The following is a 20,435-nucleotide window of genomic DNA, read 5'->3' as shown; positions in this document are numbered from 1 at the left end:
CTGTCCCCAAACCACCTTCTACAGCACAGGTGAGTTCCCCAAGTGGGTCCAAAACTTGATCCCAAAAAATCTGGAGCTAAAGATGAAAGCCTTTTCATTACATTAAGACTTCTTTCAAACAGAGGCCAGTGACTTTTCACCATCGTGGTGGTATGGAGCTGGAGGTGCCTTTCCCTGCTGGGAGGTCTCTTTGCTGCCTGTCAGTAATGTGGTTCTGAGATGTCTGTGATGGTGGTGCCATGGATTTTGGTCTCCCACTCTGAGAGCTGTTTCACAAAGCCCCGATGAGGCCTCATGTTCGTTTTGCATTTCAGAACATAGTTCCAAGCTTTCTGCAAACAGAGGGAAAGCAAAGAAGTGTTGGGAATACGAACAGAAAGGGAATCTCAGATCTGTAGGTGAGGCAGCTACACTTGTAGGTGACCCAGCTTTGTATTTCCTCCCTGTGTTGGCCAGCAAGAACCTGCAGAGAAGTCTTTGGCTACTAAAGCAAGGCCAGTCTGGATCCAAATGTCCATCCCAGAGGAGCTTGTCACCTTCACACTCTGCTCTCCTGGGTATGAGGACAGCTTTCACTGCCTGGAGGGGCTCTGGCCACCTTTTACACTGATGGAGCAGTCCTGGATTTTTCCCCTAAAATGCTGCTTTCTTCCATGGATGATAAGCAAAGTGGTGAAGTATCAGCTGTTCACAGGTAAGCAACAAAGGTTATCATGTCTCTGGACTGCTGTGACCTGATGTGGCAGGGCAGCTATGACACTCCAATTATTCCACTCTGTTAATTACACCCATCTTAATTATTTGCTAGTTCCAGGTTATCACCTAGGAACTCTGCAACATACAGGGCAGACCCTGTATTACTCTGCTTTACTCCAGCTGCATCCTTGGCTTTCCCCAGTTTCCCCAGTTTCCCCATCTTCCTGCTTTCAAAACAGACTGCCCCCCATCCTGGAAGGATTGCATAAGTGTAACAAAACCAAAGGTTAGAAGATAGGGCTCCATTGGTTTGTTTTTCTAATCTCAGTGATTCTGCAGGCCCTGAGGCCAATGTTCCAATATTTACTCCCCCAGACCCACGCCAGGGGTGGCTCTGGTTCCCCTGAACTCCACAGATCTGCTGAGGACAAGGGGGTCTCGCATCCCAAATCTGCCTTTCTGTTGCAATATTGGCATCTTTCAAAGCTTTCAAGGATCAGTGCCTAGACTGGGTGGAGGATCACATGGGAATCTGTTGCACTGATGTCCTCTGCAAGAAACAAACTCATCTGCCAAGCTAATCCCTGGGGGAGCTTTGCCAAGCCAGCAGTGGCCACTTGCAGCACACCACTGCCCTCTAAACATTTACTTCTTTCCTTTTCCCTTCCCCTTTCCCTTCCCCTTTCCCTTCCCCTTTCCCTTCCCCTTTCCCTTCCCCTTTCCCTTCCCCTTTCCCTTCCCCTTTCCCTTCCCCTTTCCCTTCCCCTTTCCCTTCCCCTTTCCCTTCCCCTTTCCCTTCCCCTTTCCCTTCCCCTTTCCCTTCCCCTTTCCCTTCCCCTTTCCTTTCCCCTTTCCTTTCCCCTTTCCTTTCCCCTTTCCTTTCCCCTTTCCTTTCCCCTTTCCTTTCCCCTTTCCTTTCCCCTTTCCTTCTTTCCTCTTTCCTTTCCCCTTTTCCTTTCCCCTTTTCCTTTCCCCTTTTCCTTTCCCCTTTTCCTTTCCCCTTTTCCTTTCCCCTTTTCCTTTCCCCTTTTCCTTTCCCCTTTTCCTTTCCCCTTTTCCTTTCCCCTTTTCCTTTCCCCTTTTCCTTTCCCCTTTTCCTTTCCCCTTTTCCTTTCCCCTTTTCCTTTCCCCTTTTCCTTTCCCCTTTTCCTTTTCCCCTTTCCTTTGGGTACTTCTTAAAACACTGGGGCCAACCTGTTGATACCAACTGAGAGAAACTGCAAGCATCAGCCTTTGACTTTTGCACCCCCAGGAGTCTGGTGTGGAAGGGAAAGGTTGTTGGGGTGCAGGAAGGGAAAGGTTGGGGTGCAGGAACCATTGCACTCAGCAGTAGCAGCAGAGCCCAGGTGGTGTCTGCAGCCCTGCTGGCACACTCACTCCACCTGAAATTCCCCTTTGGCACACAAGGATGGGAGGAGATTTCCTCTTCTGTTGCAAATGTTTGCACAAAATCAATTAAATCATTAGACACAGGCCCTGGTGAAGCTTGGATCAATGTGTTCAAGCTCCAAGAGGAGGAAACAGTTTCCCAACAAGGGCAGGATTTTGAAGGAGATGCCTTTCACAGCTCCCCTGGGAACCAGCTGTGTGCAAGGGGACAACACCTGGGGAGAGGCTGCCAGGCTATTGCACAGCCAGGGCATTCTCAGCCATCCTTAATTAGTTTTCTTAAATTAATCAGAGCTATGGAACAGTATGTGCTGGCCATCTAATCTGTACATCCCTCCTGGGCTAGGACTCTCCTGTTCCAGACAGTGGGAAGGGAGAAATAAAATAGAATTTTGGAAGAAGGCAGTGGTGCTGAGCTCAGTGGTAAATCAGAGCCCTGCAAGCACTGGGTTCTGAATTTCCCTGTAACCCCAGAGTATTAAGGGATGGGATTAACTCCAGTGGCTCCCAGATACTCTCTTTCTTGGGTCAAACTGCTAAGGTCTGTAGCCACTGCTTTATTCCTACATCCCTGCAGTTAAGGAGGGAACTATAAGAACACCACAGGTGCCAGGGGGAAGGATTCAAAATCACCCAGAAGGCACCTTCTTAATGATATAAAGAAGACAGAATCTCATACAATGTAATCTGAGGCCTTATCAGGTGGCTAACCTGCATCAAAGCCCAGATAATATCTTTCTCATTACCACAGCAAAGAGACTTCAGAAACAGAAATGAAGTGCAGAGCCAGGCAGGATCTGTGGGACACGTGCCAGGGATGTACCTTCAGGGAAAACTGCTTGGAGTGCATGAGATAGGCCATGGTTACCGTGCTGCTCCTGCTTATCCCCAAGCTGGAGAACACCAGCACCACTCCATGATCCAGCTGAGTGTCTGGGTAAAGAAATGCCAAGCAGTAATTAGTGAGCTGGGAAATGAAGCTTCCAGTTGTACAGTCAAACTCAAACCCAGTGACAGCTGTCAGGAGAGCAGTGACAGGAACCCTCAGGAACCCTGGCAGCAGCAGATGGGCACTGCCAGCTCCTGGTTCTCTTCACTTCAAAATCCACTGAGTCAGAAAGTGGCTCTGAAGGCCAGAACTAAATGACAATGAGCAGTCAGTGCTTCATGACAGTGTCACCTGCACACCAGAGGACTTACTGTCACCAGTCAGCAGTGGACAGCATCACACCAGCTACTCAGACACCTCCCAGAAGGGTTTAAAGGCATTGGAATTCCTGCTGAACACAAGCTGGTTTGCTTAAAGTGGGAGGAATTGGCTCTCAAACTGGAGGGGACTTGGACTTCAAATCCCTGACCCCTCCTGGGATCCCCAGCAGGAAGTACATGGCAGCTGGGGTGCTGATTTGATGATGGTTTTATGCTGGATGCTTTTTTTGTGACAATTGCTTAGCTCAGCAAACTCATTTTCTGCACAAGCCAAGCCCATCTGTCTTGGGAGGACACTGCCACTTGTTCCCAACCACATCAACTTTGCTAAACATGTCTGAAAGGTTGCATATATAATGAATAACCTTTGAATTCTTTCCCTCCCTCTCCCAAGCTGACAATATAACAAGTCTGTGAGCTGAACTTTAGTTTTCATGGGGCAAAGACTCTTTTCCTGCTGTGGAGGTGCTATGGGGTTTGGTGCTTTCTTCTCTAAACCAGAGTTTTCTGAGTTATTTCTGTTCTGAGTTACTTATTTTGTTCTAAGACCTGAATAGCAATGGCCTCACTCCAATACACACTGGCAGGAGGGTATCAGTGCTTCCCTGAGCTTCAGCCTGGTGTTCACCCAGAACCATTTCAGTTTAAATAACCTACTCTAGATGGTCAAGCAAATAGTTAGACTATCAAGTAAACAGTCTACTTTTCCACAAGAGCTACAGCTAATAGACCATTATAGTTTGTTTTGGAAACCTCCACACCCTGATGTAAGAAAGATCCTTTCTTCTGAAATCCAGGTGGGGAAAAACCTGGGGCAAATGAAAGGCAAGTAAGTGGGGTTTGATATCTGGGCTTATATTATTTCCTCAGATATTTTTTTTTTCTTGTTTCTTTGTGTTCAGTTGTGATCTCTTATCTTGTACATGGATTATAAGCTCCATGGAGATGGGGTGGTCTTGTGCTTTTGGGTCTGTACAATACCCAGCTCAGCAGGGCCTTGGTCATTTCATCAGTGTGATAAAAGATAAAGACTTGGTTGGATGCCATCACAGGATGGAGCTGCAGGAGCTGTGCTGCTGCAGACACTGAGCTGCAGAGTATGTTTTCTCTTGCCCTCTCTGATGTAATCAGCTGAAGGTTGATGTTGTCCAACCTGAAAGTCTCCCTCAGCTCTACAGGGGGGTCTGCACTGCAAACCACAAAGATTAGCAGAGGCTTGTAGTAAATTCTCCAATGCATGTCACACTCTGGTTCAAATAAAGCTCTGGTGGATGAAGATTTGGGCTGGTGAGAGTCAAAGGGCTGTATTTAGGAACAAAATAATAGGAGGGGTTCTCTGAAGCCCTGGTAGACATCCTACAGCAAAACCTCCTCAGATCTAGTGGAGAGCTCACTGTTATCAGAGAGGGAGGGATTATTTCAGAGAGTGAGTAGGAGCATCAGAGTCAGATGCTCTTTCAAATCTCCTCTGTCCATCAGGATGGTTACTGAGGCAGCTCTGGTATCCAATAGGGTGTGGGCTTGTTTGGGAGTGTGCTGATCTCCAGAGATTGCGACCCTCCTGTTTCAGCCTCCTGTTGGTGTGAATTGCAGTCACTCCCAACTAATATCCCAGAGTGAGCAAGATCTCAGGAATTACAGATCAGGAACAACTCACCTATGAAATGACAAATGGTGGGAAAGGAAGAAAAAAGATCAGTTTCCAGTGAGTCTGGAACAGGGACGTGGAGATATTTGCCTTCTTCTGTAATCCTGGGAAAAGAACATGGTAAAAATGACATGGACCAGAGCAGCAGCTTCCAAAAAATGTGTTTGCTGGAGGCAAGCTGATAATTATGTTTGCTGTTACACGTGTGGGGTTTTCATCATCATCATAATCATTACCATTATGATAGGGCATTTGTTATGGTAGAGACACTGAGGTGCTTGTAAGACAGAACCAGTTTAATTACTGATTTTCCATCCCACCTGGTATCAGCAGCAATGTCTTAACCTACAGCTTCCTGTATCTGAGAAGGAGATGCCAACAGATGAACTGAAACAAGAGGCCTTCAGAGTGTGCACATTGGCAGGTTTGTGAACACAGCCTCCCAGTTCACTTCCTGAGGTTGCCTGTGACAGCATCCTCCTCCTTCCACAAGCTCTGAGAACTCAACTCAGAGACCAAATGGAGCAAAACATAGTTGAGGAATTTCTGAAATGTGAAATCCTGTCATGGAGAGGTCATGGGAAGGCTTCCTATGGTGTAGAGACTTTTAAATATTTAAGTCTGGAGCCAAAGGCATGAGGAATGTCTGCTGGAACACAGGCATTGGGTAGGTTACTGGATTGGTGACTTATTTTCTTTCAGTCTCTATCTTGAGGCTTTGTCACTGTGAAATGACATTTCCAGCAGGGCCTCCAGGCTGAGCTGAGTGGTCATGGACAGATGTAGGTTAGGAAGGAACCAATAGCATGAAGCATCAGTGATTTAGCTCCTACCCTGATGTGCTTGTAAGATTTTGCTCTGAAATCTATTCAGAAATAGAGGTTCTCCCCCCAAAATGGTGACAGACTCAAAATACCAAGGGCTCCAAATCTTCTCACCCAACCCACCTCACAGCCAAGGGTTGCAGGACTGCATTGCTGCTGTGCTGACTGGAGTCAGAAAAATGAGCACCAAATAGCACTTGAATCTGCAGTGAACACAGAGGTTCCCTCAGGAACCTGTTCCCTCTGGGAATAAGCTCTGTGCCACCTTGCTGTCCCATGGGACAGCACTTCCAGCTATCTCACTTACAGGGTGGTGGGATGCTCTGAGATGTTGACTTGTGCTTTGATCTTCAAATCTTTCTGGATTTGCTGGTCACAGGCCTGCTTGGAATTGCCCATATATAACTTCAGAGGTATTATTTCCACAGGGTATAGCTGGAAGTTGTCTAGTTCCTGATGGAGAGAAATCATAGCCTCAGTTTAGAGAGGGAAGAGCTCCATGACACCATCTGTCACCTGCAGAGATGCAGCTGCCCCAGGGGGGCACAAGGTGAGTCTGCAGCTGCCTCTGGTGCCTGGAGAGTAAAAATACCCAAGGAGCTGACTGTGCCTCTGCATCCCTCACTGCTACTTGGCTGATGCTACAGCAGAGCAAAGCAGCAGCCTGACAACTTAAAGCATCACAGAAAAGAGCTGAAAGGAAGAGGTGCCCTGTGCCCAGCTGCATCTGGTGGGAAAGTCCATCAATGTGCTGCCTGCATCTGGTGGAGAAGTCCATCAATGTGCTGCCCTTCACAGAGAAGCACCAAGGATTTTGATTTTCTCTCCTGTGCTGTAGCAGTTGAGCAGTGTGTCCCAGGCTGCTTCATGGGAATGGGAACAAGGAAACAGAAGGAAAGCTGCAATGAGATTTTGTGCAGTGCCCTCTCAACCTGCCCTGCCTCAGGCCCTCTCCCAGGTGTGAAAAAGGGTAATGGTTTCTCCCAAGCTCAGCAGATCTCTGTTTGTGGGTGAAACCAAACAAATAGGACACCACTGTTCCAGGGAACTGGCCTTTGCTATGCAGCAATGTTTGGTTTGATGGAAAACTTCTGATGGAAAACTCCATAGACATGGAGCACAGTGCTAGACAGGGATTGTGCTCCTGCCTGACAAGATGTGCTGTGTAACATCCCACAGCCACGTGCCAAAGAGGAACTTGCTTCTTTTCATCATTTGTTACTGTTTGCTTAGTTATCTGTATTCTGCAGTAGGCCAGTTTCAGGGTTATCAGAAAAACCTTCCCCATTTGTTTTCATGAGCTTTCTTTCACATAACCTGTGTGAACCTATTCTTGAGCACAGATCCTATGAGGAGAGGCTGAGGGAGCTGGGGGTGTTCAGGCTGGAGAAGAGGAGGCTCAGGGGAGACCTCATCACTCTCTCCAACTCCCTGAAAGGAGGTTGGAGCCAGGGGGGGGGTTGAGCTCTTTTCCCAGGCAACTCTCAGCAAGACAAGAGGGCACAAGAGGTCTCAAGTTGTGCCGGGGGAGGTTTAGGTTGGACATTAGAAAGAATTTCTTTAGGGAGAGGGTGCTCAGGCATTGGAATGGGCTGCCCAGGGAAGGGGTGGATTCTCCATCCCTGGAGATATTTCAAAAGAGCCTGGATGTGGCACTCAGTGCCATGGGCTGGGAACCACGGGGGGAGTGGAGCAAGGGTTGGACTTGATGAGCTCTGAGGTCCCTTCCAACCCAGCCAGTTCTATGATTCTGTGATAATAGAAAGAGGATAAAAAAAGGTAAAGTGTGGCTGTAAAAGAATGAGTGGTGAGGCTCAAGACAAGCACAGGAACTCAAATTACACTTAATTCTTTTGTTTGAAGTTACTCTGATATCAGGTGTACACCACCATTTAACCTGAATTCATCAGCCACGGTCAGCTGAATATATTCATCCCTTCTACTTGCAAACTGGTGTCATCTCACCTGAGGCATCCACAATATCTTCTGAGTTCTCAGAAAATTATAATAGGCTGAAAAAAGCCTGTATCCCCCACTCAGGACAAGCACAGGATGACGGGTGAACTTCTCCAAGTTTTGGGCATGTTGGACAGCAGTTCCTTCCTCAGCATCTAAAGAGATGAAAAAGCCATTTGCCAGGCTGAGAGTCCTTCCCTCAGCACTGGGGGTTACAGCTGACCCCCTGGGACCAGCAGCAAACACCTTTTCATTTCAGCTCAAAGCTGCAGAAAGCCTTGCTGAAAGACACAACTTGTTCTGCAACTGCTGCTGCAGGTCAGTAACAGGACAAGCTGCTTTTCACCTCTTGTCCTCATCTTTTATTCCTCTCCTGGTTGCTTCTGTAGGTCTAGATAAAGTTGTTTGGGTTTTTTTTCTCTCTTCATTATCTGGGAAATACTTGTAATAAGTCCTTCTAATAGGGAAGGGTTATTCATGTAAATGGATCATTCCCCATTTCCTTATTAATGGAATGTTCATTCCCCTTACACTCCCAGGGATGATGTAAAATTTTGCTGAAGCTGAAGTAGCCTTTTTAAAGCCAGCAGGAGCAAACAAACAGAGAGATGTGGTTCTGCACACAGCTCCTTGCCAAGAGATGTGAGCAAGCCAAACATCTCTGTGGTTCAAGGAGGACTGAACAATTACATGGAAAAGTTTCCAGCTCTTCACATTTCTCAGTGAACTCCATCAAATCAACACCCCCATTAAAGTTTAGGGTTTTGAAATATGGCAATGTGGGAGCCTTTTATAACCCTCAAAGAAGGAAGCACTCACTCTGAGAACATATGGAATGTGAGTCAGTGTTTTCAGTCACTGCCCCCTAAAAGGCAGTTGTTGGATGAGCCAAATCTCAGTGAAATTTAGGGAAAAGGGAAGGGAAGGGAAGGGAAGGGAAGGGAAGGGAAGGGAAGGGAAGGGAAGGGAAGGGAAGGGAAGGGAAGGGAAGGGAAGGGAAGGGAAGGGAAGGGAAGGGAAGGAAAGGAAAGGAAAGGAAAGGAAAGGAAAGGAAAGGAAAGGAAAGGAAAGGAAAGGAAAGGAAAGGAAAGGAAAGGAAAGGAAAGGAAAGGGAAGAAGGAGAAAGGAGAAAGGAGAAAGAAAAAAAAGAGAAAAGAGAAGAGAAGAGAAGAGAAGAGAAGAGAAGAGAAGAGAAGAGAAGAGAAGAGAAGAGAAGAAGAGAAGAAAAGAAAAAAAGAAAAGGAAAGGAAAGGAAAAAGAAAAAAGCCATTCCTCACACTCAACAAGGAACTTCAGACCAGAATGATCAGTGAATCAATCAACAGGTAGGAAACCAGACCTGCCAGCAAGCTTTGAAACCAAATCTAGATTTTTGAAGCCTAAGAACATGTGCAACACAACGAGAAACCAGAGGCCAAGCACAGGTCTGAATTTCTCCAGTCCAACTGGGTAACTTTGCTCATATTCTCTTCCCATCAGGTCACAACATTCAGTGAGGAATGGGAAGGATTTTTATCCTCCAGTGAGGTCTCGAGTGGCATGGGACACAGGTACCTTTCTCCTTCTCCTCTTCCTCATAGTCCCAGCAATCCAAGGAGCTGCTCTGGCAGTCGTACACCACACAGTACCTGATGTAGCCCAGCTCCTCAGAGTCTGGTACCAGGTACTCCCCCGCAGGACTCTACCAAAAGCAGAGAGGAATTCCATCAGGACATTTGTGTCACCACCACTACTGACACCTTGCAACTTTGCTGCCTCTAAAGCTACAGGACAGGTTTGGGGCTACGTCTGGACTTGACTCTGCAAAGACCCGGTTAGAACTCCGAAATGACGCAAACTACACCCGGTTGCTTCATCAGCCACAGGGGTACAGACGCCAGCTCTGGCCTTCCCGAGACGAGGCTGCAGTACAGTCCTTCTTGAGCAATGTTTTTCCTGATACGCAGCTCTCACCGAGCCAACCCTGCCCCAGCCACCTCTGCTTTCTGTGTGACAGAATACACCCCCCAGTGGCAGCGTTGGGAGGTGGATGGAACAGGCAGAGGAGAGGCTGGGATAATTCCCTTGGGTTTTAAGCCAGTTTTTGTCTTCCTGCTAATTGGTAAATCCAGGGATGATTCAGATAAACGGGATTCCCCCCCTCACCTGTTCAATCCTGCGAGCTGTAACTATGTGGCTCTCATCATACTCATCCTGAGTACGGGCATCTGGAAATAAAAAAAAACAAAAAACAACCAACCAAGATAGAGCAATTGGCTTGGATGATGCTTTTAAGGCAGAATCCTGATCATAAATCCTGTGGGAATTCAGACACTGACATCAACCAGAGAATGACATTTGTTTTCTTAGGAAAAAAGAGACTTTCCAATGTGGGTATAATGAACACTGGTGCAGGAAGAGGTGGATAAGGTGAAAGCTGGAGCAGTGCTGGGTCATGGCACCTGAAATGGGATGAGAGAAAGAAGAGAAGAGAAAAAAAGAAGAGAAGAGAAGAGAAGAGAAGAGAAGAGAAGAGAAGAGAAGAGAAGAGAAGAGAAGAGAAGAGTCATGTCATATCATATAAATCATATTATATCATATAATTTTGATTGGAAAAGACCTTTCAGAGTCCAAACATTCCTCCAGCACTGCCAAGGCCACCACTGACCCATGTCCCTGAGAACCACACCTCCAGGGCTGTGAAACCCCACCTAGGATGGGGACTCCACCCGTGCCCTGGGCAGCCAGGGCCAGGGCCTGACAACCCTTTCCCTGAAGAAATTGTTCTCAATCTCCAACCTAAACCTCCCCTGGCACAACTTGAAGCCTTTTTCCTCTTGTTCTATCACTTGTTACTGGGGACAAGAGACTGACCCCCCCCTGACCTCCTTCCAGGTGGCTGTGGAGAGTGAGCAGCTCTCCCCTCAGCCTCAGGGGTCCCTGAGCTGTAGTTCATAGAACTTGTGCTCCAGGACCCTTCCCCAGCTCCCTTGCCCTTCCCTGGACACCCTCCAACCCCTCAATATCCTCCTTGTCCCGAGGGGCCCAAAGATGACCCCAGGATTCAAGCTGAGGCCTCCCCAGCTCCCAGCTCAGTGTGCCACCCCCTGCCCTGCTCCAGCTGGTGATACAAACTAGGATGCTGGTGGCCTTCTTGGCCACCTGGGCACACCAAACCAAAAAAACTCCTCAGCCGGCAGTTACACCTAAGTTCTGTCCCCACACCCGTCCCTCAGGGGCCGGCCCGGGCCTCAGCAGCGGGGCCTCACCCAGCAGGCACAGGTATCCGGGCTCTGCCAGCCGGGGGACCCGCCGCTGCTGCTGCAGGATGTTGTAGAGGCAATGGGGATCGCAGAACACCACGCCCGCCATCCCGCCCTAACCCTCAGCCGGACGATTGTCGCCGATTATCGCTACAACCCGCCCGCCCCGCCCTACACCCCTCCCGTTGCCGTGGCAACAGCGGAGCGGGGCCGGTTGCTAGGGCGGGCGGCGGTCGCTAGGGGCGGGGCAAGAGATAGATCTCGCGAGATTGGCGGCGGCGGGGCCGGGCGGGGGGGGTGAAATCTCGCGAGAAGAGGGAGGTAGGCGGGGGGCGGTAGCGCAGCCGCCGCTCCGTGGAGGTCGTTGGAGTCACCGCCGCGCCATGCTGTCCCGCATCGCCCCTCCCGCCGCTGCCCTCCGCCGGGGCCTGGCCACCACCGCACAGGTACGACCCGCTGCCCGAAACACCGCCGAACCCACTCCTGCGGCCACCGGGTCGAGCCCAGGCTCTTCGCTGTAAGGGCGGAGCGGGGCCTTCCGGCGGCCTGGGACTCTCTGAGGGGAGAGCGGGGCCTCCCCGGTTCCCGGGATTCTCTGAGGGGAGAGCGGGGCCTCCCCGGTTCCCGGGATTCTCTGAGGGGAGAGCGGGGCCTCCCCGGTTCCTGGGACTCTCTGAGGGGAGAGCGGGGCCTCCTCGGTTCCCGGGATTCTCTGAGGGGAGAGCGGGGCCTCCCCGGTTCCTGGGACTCTGAGGGGGGAGCGGGGCCTCCCCGGTTCCTGGGGTTCTCTGAGGGGCGAGCGGGGCCTCCCCGGTTCCTGGGGTTCTCTGAGGGGCGAGCGGGGCCTCCCCGGTTCCTGGGACTTTCTGAGGGGGGAGCGGGGCCTCACTGGCTCCTGGGGTTCTCTGAGGGGCGAGCGGGGCCTCCCCGGTTCCTGGGGTTCTCTGAGGGGCGAGCGGGGCCTCACCCGTTCCTGGGACTTTCTGAGGGAAAAACGGGGCCTCATCTCTCCTGGGATTCTTTAAAGGGGGAGCGGGGCCTCCCTGGCGGCCTCGAGCTGTGTGAGGGTGCTGAGGAACAAGCAGGTCCCCCCTGGAATTTGGGCTCTCCTGGGGATGTGGGAAAGGGGCTGGGGTGCCCAGTGACCCGGGGTGTTGGGGTGGGTGCTGTGAGGAGCACAGCTCGTGGGGTGCTCTGCTCTGGGTTGGTGCTGTGTGTCTGCCCGGAAAAACAATAATAATTTAAAAAAAAGGTGAAAATCGCTCCGTGGCTCTTAGCCCAGAGCCCTTCTCAGGACAGGAGTGAGCTGAGTCGGAGGTGGATTTCCCTTCCTCTTGGTGTGGAGTGAACCCTGGGTTTTGCTTCCTTTTTCTGCCTAAACGTGCCCTTGCTTTCAGAGTGTATTTGAAAATGTATTTGTCGGTGGTTTGACATGAATCCTTCCTGTGCATGGCTCTTGCTGCCAGGAGGGGACTGCTGCTGCCTGGTGGGTCGAGAGAGCCCAATCTGAACAGAAATAATTCCCAGTGCCATATATAACAAAATCAAAGATGTGCTCTGTGTAATTATTTCCCCAGGAATTAAGTTTGTTAGCAATGAGATTTTGACCCTGTGGTATCAGCTCAGCCATAAATATGGGGCACAGCAGTGACTTAATGCTAGACTTTGCTTCCCCTTGGAGAGTTTTGGGCTGAATTATATTTGTTGCAGGAGGAGAACTGAGCTGATCTTAGGCTGATTGAGCTTCTGGGTAAATTATTTCTTGTCATAGCATAATGATTAGGCTGTTCATGCAGGGCTCTGTCTGGTAAGACAGTGTGACAGAGAATGTCCTTATCAGCAGTGATTGTATTAACCATCTCACATCTCTGCAGCAGCCTCTGCTTCTCCATCCCTTTGGATGCAGCATTTTAAGATTGTTCAGGTCTCCTAAATGAGCTTTTCTTTCATCTGGTGCCATTTTCTCCACAAAGAGGAGTGCAGACACTTTGGAGAGAAATAACTTCAGACGTTAGAGCAAAATGGGTTCACCAGAGCAAGTAGTTGGTTTTCCTTGCTTCTCAGCCACGCTTGAGAAAAGCTGGAGGTTGTTCTTGATGTTCTTTGCCCTCAGTCTTGAGGCAGCTGCAGGGATTTCTTTCAGGCAGGGATTTCAGCTGCAGGGATTTCCTTCAGGAATGCACATTTTCTTCCTTTTTGTCCAGTGGCTTTTATTTTTATATTATCCCCTTCTATGAATTATTTTGCAAAGTGGGAAGTTGGATATTTTTTTCTATTGCCAATGAAAACCAGAACAAAGCTGCAAACTGTCTTTGCCTGAAGTCAGTTCCAGGTGCACAGGGGATTAGTCTCAGGCAGCCCTTTCCATCAGGAGCAAGATGATCCTTTGGGATTTGCTTTTTAAATAGCCACGCTTCCCTTTGCAGCCTGAGTGGCAAAAGAGGTTTCCTCTAACTTGTCCTCCCAACAAACCTTAAGGATTTTGGGGAAGCTGTCGTGATGATAACTTCCTGTGGACTCAGACAAGCAAATTTGCAGATTTTCTTGATAAAGAAATTGAGATAAATTGAAAAGAAAAGGTGGGGAGAGCCCCAAGGTCACCGGCGCCGAAACCACCGCAGCGTCTCTACCTTGTGTTTGCTGTCTTGTTTTTCCCCTCAGAACCATGCCAAGGTGGCAGTGCTGGGGGCCTCAGGAGGCATTGGGCAGCCCCTCTCCCTTCTCCTGAAGAACAGCCCTCTGGTGAGCAAGCTCAGCCTCTACGATATCGCTCACACTCCAGGCGTGGCAGCTGACCTCAGCCACATCGAGACACGAGCCAATGTGAAAGGTACTGCCAGCCCCTGGAAAGCAGCCCTGATCCCAAGGGGACCTCTGGGCTGTCTGTGACACTTGGAGATGCTCGTTGCTTGGGATGGGGGATCTTCACTTTCAGTCTAATTTGGCTTTTTCTCAAGTGGTGCACGGCTAATTAACATGTAGCTGATTTGATTGGGATATATGGGGATGAGAAGGGTCTGTGGTTGCACTGTTTGAAGGGGAATTTGTAATAACAACCATGAAAAGTGTGGTAAAATAATCTTGAGAAAAAAAGCAGAACAACCCGAGCATTGAATTTAAAAGCTTGACTAGAAATAAACTGAACACTCCCTGAGTGTCATAGTGAATTCTGCTTTTCTGAAGGGACAGCTGTCAAGTTCTGAGGAAATCAAAACTTAATCTGCTGCTCTTCATTTTGTCTGGAGATCACCAAGAGGTTACTTGTCACTTGAGCCTGCCTATCTCCTGCTCTTTGAGGGCACTGACTGTAGTGCCCAGCTGGGGATTTTGGGGGGTAAATACACATAGCAAGAGGAACTGGGGGGTTTTGAAACAGATTAGTGTGAGATTCCCACTAATCTCATACTCTGAGTTTTAAATAATCAAACAGGGTCCATCCACAATTGTATTTCTTTGCATTGCAGCATAATCCTGAACTGAAGGCTAAATTAAAAAAAGAATTGAGCACCTCAGGGTTTAATTTTGTAGTGTCAGATTTTAATAATGGGCAGAAACCTAATGCCTGAATGTCTTTGCATTCCAGGCTTCATGGGACCTGAGCAGTTGCCAGAATGTCTGAAAGGCTGTGATGTTGTTGTTATTCCTGCAGGAGTCCCTAGAAAACCAGGTATGTTCTCTTTGTTGAAAAGCTTCAAGGCATCTCCACAAGGCTGTTAATCAAGTAGAGATGGGGCTGGTGCTTCAGGGTGCTCTGGGTGCTGCCTTGGGATGTAAATGGTCTGTTAATTATTCAGACTTCATTCAGCTCATTTCCCCTCTGTCTCAGCTTGTCCCTCATGGAATGGGCAGAATTTTTTTCTGCATTTCCTGTGCAGGGGTGAGCTGCAAAGACTTTTTACCCAAGTGACCCTGAATCCCCTTTGGTAGTTCTTGCCCAGAGCAATACTTTGTTCAGAAATACTGATTCTTCATCTCATTTCTTATCAGAGAATAATAATCCCTTTGTTTTGCATTAATTGTTTGATAACTTCTCAGGGCACCTCTGAATGAATTCTGCTAAGCCTTCCTAGAATGTCTCTGACTTCCTTCATTTCTACTCTGGTTTTCATCATTCTGTTGTGAATATAACAATTCCAGACTTTAAAGCCCTTCCACAAGCTTCATTTTTCACACTTGCTGCTACCAAAAATGAAGTGGCACTTGGGCAAGTAGCCATATTTTGCAAAGAGCAGGTGGCATTCAAACTGTAGCTGTGGAGGTTACTGCAGAGGGGGAGGAGAATTCACCTGAGGAGTTAGGCTGGTGTGGGTCAGTGTGGTCACTTCAAACTCCCTCTGTGAAATATGTCCTGACACTTGACAGCTGGGCTGGTCACTCCTGCAAGGGCTGATCTGTCTGAGGGGCAGTAATCTGTTACTCAGAGAGGTACTTTTGGATTCAGTTTATTACTGAGGCTGAAGAGTTTTCTCTTGATAATGAAACCAGAAGTTTGTCCAGAGCAGAATATTGGTTTTTAGTTGAGTTCCTTGGCCGTGAATGAGCAGATGATGGGAGACTTAAAGTGCTGTCCTGGCTGTGTTTTAGGTATGACCCGTGATGACCTTTTCAACACCAATGCCAGCATTGTTGCTACTTTGACAACTGCCTGTGCAAAGCACTGCCCCAAAGCCATGATCTGTATTATTTCTAACCCGGTAAGTGTGCTCTGGAGAGCTTGAAAATACAGAGAAAAAAATCCAGAAGAATACTAGAGTAATCCAAGTTCTTGTTTTCTTTGACCAGAGGTTTTTAAGCTCTGCAGTTTATTTGCAAAAAATAGGTGAAATCCTGGTTCTACTGACCTATTTTCCTTGGCTATATTTAAGTCAGAGGAAGTCTGGATATAAAAGAGCTTAATATCTTAATATCTGCATGACTGTGCTTTTAATACATGCTGGTGCCTTAGCTGGAATTCCATCAGCTCAGTAAGGGAGGAGCCTTTGTGACAGGAATAAACAAATGATATAAAACAGAAGATCTTAATTCCAGCTTGACTCTAAATTGCTTTTCAATTTAGGAATTAAAATAATTTGCTACAGTTTAAGTTGGAAGTTTACATCAAGTTGCTTGCTGGCCTCTTCAGTTCATGCACTGGCTTCATTATGACACTGGTTTTAATTAATGTTTGTCTGTTCTTGCTTACAGGTAAATTCAACCATCCCAATAACTTCAGAAGTCTTCAAGAAGCAGGGTGTGTATGATCCCAACAGGATCTTTGGTGTGACAACGTTGGACATTGTCAGAGCAAACACTTTTGTGGCTGAACTAAAGGCAGGTCACAGTAACAGATGCTGGGGGGAGGGATGTGGGGAGCTTTTGGTCATTAGCTCTAGGAAAAATGCTTTTGAAATCAGTGCAGAGAGCCAAAAGAGCTCAGATTTCTGTGGAGCTAGAGGTGGAAGCAGTGATCCTCTGTTTTCATTCTCCAGAGGAGCCTGGGGATAGGGTTTCTTGCAAAATGTGGTTCAAGAGGCTTTGACCTTTCCTTTTCATAGCTGCTGCCTCTGAGTGAGCTGCCTGTTCACCTGAATTCTCTTGGTGTTTTCAGCCAGAGGAGAGGCTTGAGTTGTATTTGCAAGTCAGAGTGTGCTGCATGTTACAGGATATTCTGCTAAGTGCCAGGAGGTGTAACAAGCTCCTGCTTTTAATAGCCCCTGTGGAGTTTGTACTTGTGCTGCTGTTATCTGCTTAAATAATACCCTGGAGCTGTCTAAAGTTATCAGAGTTACTTGTGTGGAGCTGGTGTTTTGCTGCCTCTGAGACCCCTGCCCTGTGCAGCACTGAGTCAGAGATGTGCCCAAAAGTTCTGGGCAGAAAATGGGGGGGGTTTAAAATAGCTTCTTGTCCCTGTGCTGCAGAAGCTGAAAGGTGTCATGTTCCTCTTTAGGGCTTAGATCCAGCCAAAGTAACTGTTCCAGTGATTGGTGGCCATGCTGGGAAGACCATCATCCCTCTGATCTCTCAGGTATGGCAGCATCACTGCCCTGGGGGGCATCACACTCATCAAGGCATTAGAGCTGATCTGAAGTGTCCTTGTCAGGGTGTGTGACATGGAAAGGTGCAGCAGAGCCAGCAGCTTCCCTGCTTCCATCCTGAGATGAGGCACCTGGTACTGGAAGGCAGTGAGCTAAATCTGAACTCTTCTGGGTGGTTTAAAAAGTTCCAAACTGAAGGAGTTTGGGTATTGAGTGGGGATGTGGAGATCCCAGAATGGTTTAGGTTGGAAGGGACCTTGGAGATCATTTATTCCAATCTCCATGGAGCAGGGACACTTCCCACCAGACCAGGTTCTCATCCAGCCTGGCCTTGAACATTTCCAGGGAAGGGGCATCCACACCTCCCCTGGGCAATCTGTTCCAGAGTTTTACCACCTTTGTACTGAAGAGCTTCTTCCTAAGATCTAGTCTAAGTTGGCACTGTTTTGGGGTTTATTTTTTGTGACATTTTATTATTTTTCCTGTGTTTCAGCAGGAAAATGAAATTGATTTTGCTGTGAGGGACTGGAAACACTGTCTCACCAGGCAGGAGGGGGAGGCCTGCTCAGAAATGGCTGCTCCTCTGGTGTCTAAGCCAGGAGGAAGTGCAGTCTGCAGCTCTGGGAGGAAGTGGCTAGGACATGGCAATCTGCAAGAAAAGGGAAAAAGCTTTGCTCTAAGCAGGGAATAAAGTATCCTTCACAGCAGGATGGGCTTAAGGAACAAGAGCAAAGGCTTAGGAAGAGCTGAATGGTGAGAGGGTGCCTTGGGGAGACACCCAGGATGGATCAGCTGACTTGTGTAGCTGTATCTGAAGGTCCAGTAACTTTCTAAATACTGCTGCCAGACTGGATCCTTCCTAAGGCTCTTGACTTCCATAATGCCACAGTGACCCAAATACTTACAAGGTGATTTTTTGGAAACTCCTAATGCCTGGAAGCTCCATGCTTGGATGCATCCCTGTCCCTCTGATGCAGAAAACCACCCAGCAGCCATTAACCATGGCAAGCCCTGGTTTTGCTGCCAAGCTGTGGTGTGTCCATGCAGGAACCAGCAGCCCTGGTGAACACTTGCAGCTGGTTCTGTCACACAGTCTGTGAGCTGAGGTAACTAGTTTTCCATTTTGAGAACTTTTTGTGATAACTGCAGTGAGCCAAAAATCTCATGTGCTGAATCTGGAGGGACCTTTATTTGACGATAACTTTTTTTTTTTTTTTTTTTTTTTTTTTTTCCAATCTAGTGCACGCCAAAAGTGGAGTTTCCTCAGGATCAGCTGGAAAAGCTCACAGCAAGGATTCAGGAAGCTGGCACTGAAGTTGTCCAAGCTAAAGCAGGAGCAGGTTGGTTCTTGGGTGCAGCTGGAGGCATTGCTGGCTGCCCAGCTGCACTCCTCCTCCCTTTCATCTCATTCACAACTGCGGCGCAGAATCACGAGCTGCTGGTTGCAGATCTAACTGCTCTGCCCTCTCAGTGACTGCCTGAACTCTGCTACTAGAAGCAGCTCAATATGTAGGTAAGACTGAACATTAACGTAGCCACTGGGTATGGCTTGAAAATTAATCTGCTCTGTCAATTTCAGCTGATTCTTTCTATAAATCTGGTCAATTAAGAGCTGGCAGCAGGCCCGAAGCTGATGCTTTTTGCAAGCTTGATCAGTAACACCGCAGCTCTGGAAGCATAGCTTGGAAGCCCTTGGTGCTAAAAGAAGTATCAGATGTCAAGTGTTTTCTGTTCTAAAAGGGATTTGGCTTTTCCAGGATCTGCCACCTTGTCCATGGCCTACGCTGGTGCCCGGTTTGTGTTCTCCCTGGTGGATGCAATGAATGGAAAGCAGGGAGTGGTGGAATGTGCCTTCGTGCGATCCGATGAGACAGAGAGCCCCTACTTCTCTACCCCTCTGCTGCTGGGGGTATGTACTGGAAGTGATGGGGCTGCCAAATTGCAGCTGCTGCTTCAGTCTTGGGGTTTTAGTTGGTGGTTTCAGTTTAGTTTAATGCTAAGGCAAGAGCTGAGCCTGCTTTGAAGAGTTCTGGGACACTGGGGGTACTCAGGCACATACCTCATCCTGCTGCTTTTATCTGCTCTTGAAGGGTGGGTTGCTGAGCAGCCAGAGACTGAAACTTGTCTGCAGAGGTCACGTTAGCCCCAGTTGGTGCCTGTTTACAAAGAGCTTTATATGATTAACCAGAGTCAGCAATCCTGTCTCCTCAGCTTGATCTGCTGCAAAGTAAATCCCTCAGAAATGGAGGCACACAGGAAGCTACAGCATGGATTAGGAAGAATAGATTGTTTTCAGGACCTCTGTTGAACTCTGAGTGGTCCTTTTGTCACCCTTGCCCTGTGGCTGGAGTGACAAGGATGGCTGCAGCCCTGATGTGGCTGCTGGGATGCAAAGGAAGCTGAGTGCTGCTCCTGGGAGTGGCTGCTGTGGGAATGGGAGCAGAGGGGTATTAAGGGGGAAGGGTTTGGATGTAGACACAGAATCTCTTTAGAATGCAGCTCTGAAGCAGGTGCAGGTTGCAAGCCAGCAGCAAGTGAAGGACATAAACCAGAGAGGAGAAAAATTCTCTTGCCAAAAGGGGTTTGAAGAGAGGAGGAGGCACAAAGGTCTCCTCTTGAAGGATCCAAGGGGCCAACTTCAAGTTTTGCACCTCAATGTGAGCAGTGGGTGAGAAATCTGAAGTCTGTAGAAGTTGCTGCAGATAATTAAGAGGCTTCAGAGCCTTTCTAGGAAGCACAGGGTTGTCAGACCAGTGGTGGCAAGGGTCCCAGGCTGGGTCTCCATCTCAGATGGATAAGACTTAATCAGAGCTATTAAGTTATTCTCGAGGTCAGCTGATGAATGGTTAATCTTTAAAATCCTCTTTCCCTCAGAAAAAAGGCATTGAGAAGAACCTGGGTATTGGCAAGATCACCCCCTTTGAACAGAAGATGGTTTCTGAGGCCATGTCTGAGCTGAAGTCTTCTATTAAGAAAGGAGAAGATTTTGCAAAGAACTTCAAGTGAAGAGTTGATGATGGAGAGGAATTAACAACTTCCTTAATTTATTAAGGCATCATGTCACTTTATGACTTCTGATTCAGAGCTCAGGCTCTGATTGAAGTCTGTCTGTATTAGCTTAATGATTGTTGCCAGTGCAGAGTCTAATCATCAATAAAGTGGCCTCATTTTTTCAGCCATCTGGGACTGGCCTCCTGTGCTTGTCTTTTGAAGGGCTTGCAAAAACGATTCAGTTTTTTGTAGGCCTGAAGTGCTCTTTTAAAGCAGGTGAACAGATTACTCCCAGCTCTTGCTGCTGCTGCTTGTTCAGCACAGGAGCTGGGAAACCAGGGGTGATAAATAAGATGAAGATGGGGTGAGGAGGCTCGTGGAAGGGGTAACTGAGTGAAGTGTTCAAGAGGGTTGTTTTTTTTTTTTCAGGAGGTGGTGTTACCTCTTGTTTCTCTGTGTTGCCTTA

At 48.2% G+C, this 20,435-nt stretch overlaps 2 protein-coding genes across 4 annotated transcripts; one reads left to right on the top strand and one right to left on the bottom strand.

Annotated features, from left to right (window-relative positions):
- Positions 1-88: 88 nt before the first annotated feature.
- STYXL1 (serine/threonine/tyrosine interacting like 1) lies at positions 89-11,184 on the bottom strand. 3 transcript variants are annotated; one of them, XM_071764831.1, is made up of 8 exons: positions 10,971-11,180; positions 9,868-9,929; positions 9,277-9,403; positions 7,732-7,877; positions 6,074-6,219; positions 4,952-5,046; positions 2,909-3,018; positions 89-332 (listed from the first exon to the last, which is right to left on the bottom strand). In XM_071764831.1, the coding sequence occupies exons 1-8, from the start codon at positions 11,071-11,073 to the stop codon at positions 201-203; spliced, it is 921 nt and encodes a 306-aa protein (XP_071620932.1). In that variant the 5' UTR covers positions 11,074-11,180; the 3' UTR covers positions 89-200. The 3 variants fall into 3 exon arrangements, with proteins under 3 accessions (XP_071620932.1, XP_071620933.1, XP_071620935.1); XM_071764834.1 differs by having other exon boundaries at positions 130-332; positions 2,832-3,018; positions 10,971-11,184; XM_071764832.1 differs by lacking the exon at positions 2,909-3,018 and having other exon boundaries at positions 10,971-11,183.
- Positions 11,185-11,239: 55 nt separating this feature from the next.
- MDH2 (malate dehydrogenase 2) lies at positions 11,240-20,157 on the top strand. The gene is made up of 9 exons (XM_071764830.1): positions 11,240-11,410; positions 13,626-13,794; positions 14,548-14,631; positions 15,549-15,658; positions 16,149-16,274; positions 16,891-16,968; positions 18,219-18,318; positions 18,736-18,887; positions 19,853-20,157. Exons 1-9 carry the CDS (start codon positions 11,348-11,350, stop codon positions 19,982-19,984), a joined length of 1,014 nt encoding a protein of 337 aa, XP_071620931.1. The 5' UTR covers positions 11,240-11,347; the 3' UTR covers positions 19,985-20,157.
- Positions 20,158-20,435: the final 278 nt, after the last annotated feature.

Source organism: Heliangelus exortis, chromosome 21 (assembly GCF_036169615.1).
Source record: "Heliangelus exortis chromosome 21, bHelExo1.hap1, whole genome shotgun sequence".
Taxonomy (NCBI): Eukaryota; Metazoa; Chordata; class Aves; order Apodiformes; family Trochilidae; genus Heliangelus; species Heliangelus exortis.
Note: the sequence above shows the minus strand (reverse complement) of the source record. Positions and strands in the feature narration are given on the sequence as shown.

Coding starts and splice junctions, on each gene's coding strand:
- MDH2 (XM_071764830.1), top strand. CDS start 11,348: ATGCTGTCCCGCATCGCCCCTCCCGCCGCTGCCCTCCGCCGGGGCCTG. Junction 16,969..18,218: donor TCATCCCTCTGATCTCTCAG/GTATGGCAGCAT, acceptor TTTCCAATCTAG/TGCACGCCAAAAGTGGAGTT. Junction 18,888..19,852: donor CTACCCCTCTGCTGCTGGGG/GTATGTACTGGA, acceptor TCTTTCCCTCAG/AAAAAAGGCATTGAGAAGAA.
- STYXL1 (XM_071764831.1), bottom strand. CDS start 11,073: ATGGCGGGCGTGGTGTTCTGCGATCCCCATTGCCTCTACAACATCCTG. Junction 7,878..9,276: donor GGAAGAGGAGAAGGAGAAAG/GTACCTGTGTCC, acceptor TCATCTCTTTAG/ATGCTGAGGAAGGAACTGCT. Junction 5,047..6,073: donor TCAGAGCATCCCACCACCCT/GTAAGTGAGATA, acceptor TTCTTTTCCCAG/GATTACAGAAGAAGGCAAAT.